This window comes from Micromys minutus, assembly GCF_963924665.1.
Source record: "Micromys minutus genome assembly, chromosome: 20".
Lineage (NCBI taxonomy): Eukaryota > Metazoa > Chordata > Mammalia > Rodentia > Muridae > Micromys > Micromys minutus.
Genome location: NC_137955.1, coordinates 14,447,629 through 14,455,647, shown reverse-complemented (window position 1 = coordinate 14,455,647; position 8,019 = coordinate 14,447,629). Strand labels below are relative to the sequence as shown.

The window sequence follows — 8,019 nt, the reverse complement described above, 5'->3', positions numbered from 1 at the left end:
AGACACTGGCCCTGGAAGAACAGCATTTCCAATCAAAGCAGTTACAGTTGCTCAGATTCCCACAAGCTTCCAATATCTCACTTCCTTCAAGGCTTTTCTGGTCTTATTTATTTCCTCCAATTAAAACAAAATAATAAATTTTAAGCTACTACAAGGAGGAGCCAAATATTTTAACCCCTACTTACACTACCATCCCCATAGTCTCTTCCTCCTAACTCTTCCTCCTCAACCTGTACCTCAATACGAATGTACACCCAAGTCAACAAACCCACAGGTTTTTCAGCTTTGATTGGACTACTCATGGACAGTAAGACATTGCAATTGCATATCAAGTTCCTTGGTGATAACACACACACACACACACACACACACACACACTTAACAAATCTTTATGAATTTAAATATTTAGCAAAGACCTACAAGTGTTCAGTCACATATGTCTTATGGGTTGTATATAGCCTACATTATTTTCAATCACATTTGATCTCCATAAATTACTTGTCCACAGTCTATGTTCTAAATGGTTCCTAAAATGTTGGCTGAATGTTGGTCACTAATGTGGAGACTTCTCTTGGCCAATCTCAGCCAGGATCAGCGTGGATTCAACCATTTCATTACAGAAGGCCGGGCAGCATTCCCTTGTCCAATCTCTTCTCTCACAGCATTACCATCTCCAGATGCTGCATCACGCTCTGAAATTAGAAAGCACACAAGTCACGTCCAAACATCTGTAAGCTAAAGGCCAAGTGTGCATCTGTTTTATTTCGATTTTTGTCATTTAGTTGAATTTAAAATAAACCTTTGATTCAAAATCCTCTGCTAAACCTACTGAAAAGCTCTGAACCACTCTTCCAGCCAAGATAATGCCCTCACATCATGTCTCTATGTTTCTATGTACACCCAGCATCACTCCCCTTATGGTCCACACGTAGCCCACCCCCTCTTACTCTATCCCTAAATTCCAGCTTAATAAAACCACAACTTCTTTTATTGGCTGTCTCTTCCACTTGCTCGCCTATATCCTCAGCATGGATAGCAATGTTTGGAACATGACAGGTGCTCAATACATACTCAGAAAATGATCAGATGCTGCAAAAAAAAAATAGATCTCTAAAAAGAATTTTATATTAACTTTATGAAAGATGAATTAACTTCTTGGTATCACTCCAGAAAGCAACTATCTTCTCTGAAAGTAGATCTTGTTCCTCACATGGGATGGGTTTAGAAGATTTAGAATTCTCTTTAGAGTGAAATTTGCTCCTAAGAGGAGTGTGACATGCTGTTTTCACAGTGCACATCATGTAGTAGAATGGAGCAAGATTAGTGTGGCATGGCTGATAAGTGAATATGGAACATGCCTAACTTGAAAAAACAGTACTCATGTGTTTCCATTCTTAGACACTGACTGCCAAAAAGAAAAAGAAGGAGAAGAAGAAGAAGAAGAAGAAGAAGAAGAAGAAGAAGAAGAAGAAGAAGAAGAAGAAGAAGAAGAAGAAGAAGAAGAAAAAGAAGAAGAAGAAGAAGAAGAAGAAGAAGAAGAAGAAGAAGAAGAAGAAGAAGAAGAAGAAGGAGAAAGGGTCCGGAATCACACCAGTCAAGAAATCAATAGCTAGCAGTGGGTAGCAATTTGAAGACGATCCCATGCAATTGGGGAACCTAGGATGGTGGACCTGGGAGTTATTTAATCTGTTCTCAAAGGGTGGGCTCAGATGGGTTTGTGAGGTGCTAATGTGAAGCCTGTGGCAGGACTGAGGAGCCATGTTTTTCCCTGTAGACTCTGGCACACAGAGGTGCAAACAGTGTAGCCTGTCCATGTCTTTCAGACATTGTTCCCTTTCTCCTGAACCTGAGGTTCACTAAGATTACTAAGAAATAAAAGATTTTTAGATACCATGTATCTAAAACAAAAGAAAAACAACTAATTTTCTCTTACATTTCTAGTAAAAATCTCCATTCCTAGCTTTCAATATAAATATTTTATGTAGCATAGTATATAATGATCATCCAGTGATACATAACATTCTAAAATTGTTATGTAATAGCCAAGACATCAACAGCATTTTCGAGCAACCTAGAGTGGCAAACTCATATGAACGAGGCTGTACAACCAAAGGGAAACGGCTAACAGGTCATAGCAGGAGGGACTTGGGTTTGCCAATCACAAGAGTCCCCAGGGAGACTCTTGTCTTCTTGTTGCAAGAGGTCATCATAGCCTCTCAGACATTCTATCCCAGGTATCATCAAAAGGTCACAACAAAGTACTGGAGATGTAGTTTGATAGAACTCTCATCCAGTGTACACAATACCTTGGCTTTGGTCTCCAAGTCTACAAAAATCAACCAACTAAAACAAAGCCAACAAAGATCTGCAGTACAATTAAATAAATGCTGCCCTTCAGGAAGATTTAGGTGCAAACTTCAATGACTGAAGGTTCAATGGTTATTTCTTCACAGTTCTTTGCAACTTTGGTCTTAACCGAGCAAAACAAGTGTTGGAAATGGTGGCACATGCCTAAGTCCCAGAATTCAGGAAGGAGAGTCATGTATTGTTGTGAGTTTGAGGCCAGCCTGGTCTACACAGTAAGTTTCAGACCAACCAAGAATACATACTGAGTATTTTTTTTTAAGTTTCAAATTTTAAAAAGAAAAAGAAAAGATAAAGAAAGCAGGAAATGCTGCTAGGTAAACTGAGAACACAGATCTCAAATCTCATTTGTAAACAATTACTTTAGAGCACTCCCCTATCTGAGAGATCGACTGGGGGTTTCTAGTTATGTTTTCTAGGTACTGGAAAGAACATGAGGAAGACTGGAACCAGGGAGTGAGTCATGGGCTAATCAAAATGTTCTAGAACTAGACGGAGGATATGAAACACTAGGTTCACTGATGACCCTAAATAATTTGTCTTCATGTTTTATATAAAACTCACTTTAAAAGCTATCCAAGCCTTAAATGCCATTCTTATTTTGTCAAAGACTATAAAGATAAGTCACACAATTTAATCTGTTCATAATGTCCCAATTTCCAGACTCAATGACCACAAAGGTATTCATCTAGTAAGTTGAGGTAGAAGACCACAGTCATACTTACAACTATGATTTGACTTAAAAGCACAGTATCCAAAGATGGTAACAGAAAAAATAAGGGCATTTATTTACACATAAAGGGCCAGAAGCACAACCTAAATAAAATGGGTTTGAATGACGGCTTTCCATCTGGAGGAGGCATAGTTTATTGACATGAATGGGCAGTTGTCATGGCTAAATGTTGAGAGTTTAAGAGTGAATTTCATTTTCTCCAAATGACCCCTTATAACTGTATGATCAATAACCTTCCCTTTTTATTTTATTGTTAGTTATAGAGGGAGGGCTATGTGTGCAACCCCACAGCCCAGACCTGTCAGCCACATGTAAACATTGCTACAGCTTTATTATTCCCTGGATCTCACCACAAGGATTAATTCTTACCAGCTCCAAAATCCATAAACCCACAATTATTCCATTGTACTGCTTCCATTTGATAAAGGAGGAGGAGAGAGGAGGAGGGGAGAGGAGATAGAGGAGGAGGAGAAGAAGAAACAGGAGGAGAAATGTTCTATATCTTTTATTCTGGCTCTTAAAACTGATCCAACAAATACCTCACTGTTCTCTTTCTGTGTGGAGTTGGGAGAGAAATAGTTTTGTCTAGTGAGTCCATACGACAGATCCCTAAAGCGTTCAAAGAACTTCCCCTCTCTTGGTTGGCTGTTTTGTTTTGTTTTAATGGTAGATTTGTCTTTGCTAATGCATTAAAATTCAATAAACCTATGAGAATCCATAGTATCCTCAGAATTATCAATGAGATTTGTTTTGAAAATAGCAACGGCTACCAACTCAAAGACCGTCTGTCTTTCCCCTGAGGAAAACAAGATCATTTAGACTGATACCATATTCTACTATTTATTTTTCACGGTGATTCAAACTGAGACCAAGGTCACGGCTTAGCTTACCTGTGTGGGAGGCGGAGGTCCTGCTGGGCGACTTGGCTGCTGCATACTGGAAGAAGGGAAAGTCCAGACACCTCCCCGTCACCCTGTCACATATGCCCGACTGGCAATTGCAAGTTTCTTTGCATTCCATCCCGAAGGTGCCATAGGGACAGTCTGGGGACAGAGAGAAGCTGTTGTTAAGTAAGCCCAGGGCTCCATCCTCCCAGGCCTGGTGAGAAGCTTAGGGTTTGAATCAGTCTCCTGTACATCGACTGATGAGTGGAAATCACTCCTCAAACTCTCCAGGGTTTGAAAGTTGAAATTTGGAGTCATAGGGAAACCACATAGGAAAACCCGATAACACCTGCCTCAGGCTTAATTGATTAAAATTGTGATTCAAAGCTTAAGTTAGCTAAACATAACAAATCTCCTTAGACAAGTCTTTAAAAATATTCTCTCTTTTGTCTTTTCTTCCTTTCTTTCTTTCCTTCCTTCCTTCTTTATTCTTTCAGTGTGTGTGTGTGTGTGTGTGTGTGTGTGTGTGTAAAACACACATGTGGAAGCCAGAGCACAACTTGCTGAATTGGTTCCCCCACTGTGGGTTCTGGGGTTTACATTTTGTTTATCAGGACTGACAGCAGGTGCCTTTCCCCACTGAGGCTTCCGCAAGCCCCGCCGTTGGACCAGTCTTTATTCTGTTTGTTTTCTGCACAGATGACACAGATTTCTCACAGGTGAATTAAAGAGACAAAAGTATTACCTTCTCAAGTAGTGTGATGAGTCTGAGTGTGTCCTTCATCTGTAGAAGTTGACAGTTTACTGTTATAAAGAGCTAGGAGGCCTGTTAACCCACCTGAGCACAGAAATAACCAGTCCCCAGTCTGCTCCCGTGCTTGTAAAATTCCTTATCTCTCAGAGCAGCACTAGGCCTTCACGAACTTCCCCAGTTGCTAAGAGACTCACTAGTCAAACTCCCTGCAAAGATAAGATACTAAGAGTGCAAGAAACCGGAGGGCTTGCACACCTACCAACAATGAGGAGCTCTTTCAGAGCCTAATACTTCATCAGTGTTTAATTCTTAGTCTAAGGCATATTGCAATGGAATAAAGAGGTCTATCAGTTTTTGTAAGATCGAGTTTGTGGTGTAACAGTATCTGAGCAGGGTAACTCAGCAGACTCTGTATAGAACAGTGGCTCTCAACCTGTGTGTCATGACCTCTTTCGCAACCTCCCTCCCATCTCCAAAAATATTTACAATAGGATTCCTAACAGCAGCAAAATTACAGTTGTGAAGTAACCAAAAAATTAATAATTGTTTGGAGGTCAACACAACATGAGGAACCATATTAAAGACTCGCAGCAGTAGGAAGGTTGAGAACCACTGGTAGATGATGTATTCTCTTGCTACTGTACAATCACACATGTTTCGAGGCATATCAGAGCTTTAGTCACCCCACAGTGCACAGAATGATGGTCCGAATGTGCATCAAGCAGGTCTTTAAGGAGACTTAGTACCGTCACTCAAACGGTAGGGAATCTGATATTATTTGTCCTCCCTAACCTGGGAAGAAAAGTCCTTAAGACAAATTGGGGGAAGCTCTCTGGCAGAAAAGCACAGGGTTAGGCTGTGACTGTCTTCAGAGAAACTCAATATTAAAATCTTAGGTCCATGATGGCTCCTATTGTGTTGAGTGAGTGCTGATCAAAACAGCCCATAAATAAGTGTTGGCTGCCCAATTTGTAGCAAGCAACATGGGATCAAACATCTAAATACTAAAACCAAACAAAGCCCACGCATCTGTATGTACAAGCAGAAGTGCAGTCTTCACGAGGCTGGAGGAGGGAATTCACCTGCAGCATTGGGGAATTACTCCACCAGGCTGAGAAGGCGATGAATAAGCCCTGTTATTTCCAGCAGCAAGAAAACAGTTCAAAACCGAACTCACCAGCTATGTGGAGAATGCCAGAAGGAGCAATTCAAAATAGATTCTTAATAGCATTGCTCCCTAACCGCTGCCTCACAGCTGGATTCTTTACCCCGCACACTGTCCATTCATAACCACATTTACAAAGGTGTTTTTATGCCAAAGGAAAATCGGTTTCCCCACAAGCGCTCACTCGCTGTTTCATAGGACAGGACTGTGTTAACCACTTCCTCCCTAATTTTATTCGAGGTGCTTTTCTCTTGGCAGATAAGCCCTGAAATTTTCAGAAAATACAAAACCTATTACGTTGGGGGAAAAAAAACCGTGTATATATGTATATATTTACTGAAGAAAATAGTCCCTTACAAGTCTACCTCTTGTTTGTCTTAATCAAAAAAATAATCTATCAGAGAATAAAATCTCCAAAATTTTTCTAGAATGTATTGCTGAGTCTTTCACTGCTCTTGCAGACTAAAAGATGACTCATTTATAAACTGTTTTCTAAAATGAGAATTAATGAGATTATCTTAATTCTCGATGAATTTCATCCAGGAGAGGTTGTAATTGTATGGAGTATGAGTTGTTTAAAATTTCTCAGAACTTGGCTTTCCGATTTCATCAGCTTCTCTGTACCACACAACTGGATGCAGGAATGGATAAAACTGTCTTTTAATCACAGCATATTGTGATGAAATTATAAGGCATCTCTGTATACAGACTTTTAAATAGCCTTTTCTTTTATTCTTCGATATTTAAAAATATTAATTTAGTCATTAGGTTTGAAAATAAAATCCACAGATACATTAATGCATCATTTAGCTCTGGTTTCTGTCTTAGTGATAATTTCATTTCTTTTCTTTAACTCTATAAAACAGCCACTTAAAAAAAAACAGACTTTTAGGTTACTATTATTTCTGCTTGTCTTAAAACATCTGCTACTTTCTGCCCAACTGGAAAAAAAATTAAAGTAAAACTAGGTTTATTTTATATTTCAGGGGACCCTCTTTGTAAGAGCATGAGTTATTTTGTTGGCTGATTTAAGCCCACCTTATGCCATAAAGCACATTAGTGTTCATCAAAAATACTTGAGTCCGAGTAAGGCGCTCCTCCCAGTGAATCTTTCGAGATCAAAGGCTGGTAAACTCTGAGGGGCTGGAAACCGCCTTAAGAGGTTATCTCAAGAGGACCTCTGCAATCATTAGCTTTCAGAGGAACAGACACCCAAACCATTTGTAACAGGCTACCTGTCAAGTTTCTAAAGCCTCTCAGAAAAAGAAGGCATACAAGCTACTCCTGCAACTTTCTTTCTCAGCTCTGAATGCATGCAGAGAATGGGATGCTGCAGCCCCTGTGGTTCCTGCTCGCTGCTTTCCAAACCTCCCTGCAGTTATTCTTTTCTCTCTATCAAACGTACCACCTGCATCCACGCATCCTTCCTAGAAGTTCAGAGGAAGGAACGGGATGCACCTCCCCAGGCTGACTAAATGCCCTCCGGGGAGCCCTGCAGAATGGGAAGCAACAAGTTGCTTTTTACCTTTGCAGATACCAAACTCGTCACCAAAATCATCCTCCTCGCTGTAAAAGTGACACTTCAGCCCGGGACCACACTTGACACCGTCCATGCCTGAGACCGTTCGGTAGCAGGTTTCTCCGGGTCCCGCAGCGCACACCTGGCAGCACCCACAGTCATCCAGCACGGTCCTCTTGCAACGCAGGCTGCTTCTGCACTCCGTATTGTCACAATGTTCCGGGCAATCCACCGCATACTTGGCGCTCCAGGCCATGCCCAGGTGCAGAGGTACCAGGAGTGTGGTCAGCAGCAAGAGGCTCTTCATGTCTTGCAGCTTGGCTCCTGCTCAGCGCCCTGCCGTCGTGGTCTGTGCTGGCGGGAAGCAGCCGTCCAAAGCGGTAGCTGAGCTTCTGCCTACACGTTTATGAGTTTTATACACTGTGTTGCCCGCATGCTTTCCCGTCATCAATTTCCTCAACCCAGCAGCAGCGCTGCGCTCTTGCCAGCCTCTCTTGTTTTAGTTTATGAAATCCAGGATGAAGGCTGGATTAACACGCCGCTGCCATCCAGGAATTGAAAAGCCCAAGCTGATGTCATCTGTTATGTTTAGATGGTTGT

The 8,019-nt window shown here is 41.2% G+C and overlaps 1 protein-coding gene across 2 annotated transcripts; it reads right to left on the bottom strand.

Moving 5' to 3' along the window:
* Window positions 1-470: 470 nt before the first annotated feature.
* Window positions 471-7,726, bottom strand: ESM1 (endothelial cell specific molecule 1; the record flags this gene model as incomplete). Of its 2 annotated transcripts, XM_080933682.1 has the most annotated exons (3): window positions 471-692; window positions 3,988-4,140; window positions 7,426-7,726. In XM_080933682.1, the coding sequence occupies 3 exons, from the start codon at window positions 7,724-7,726 to the stop codon at window positions 592-594; spliced, it is 555 nt and encodes a 184-aa protein (XP_080789808.1). In that variant the 3' UTR covers window positions 471-591. The 2 variants fall into 2 exon arrangements, with proteins under 2 accessions (XP_080789808.1, XP_080789809.1); XM_080933683.1 differs by lacking the exon at window positions 3,988-4,140.
* Between the last annotated feature and the right edge of the window lie 293 nt (window positions 7,727-8,019).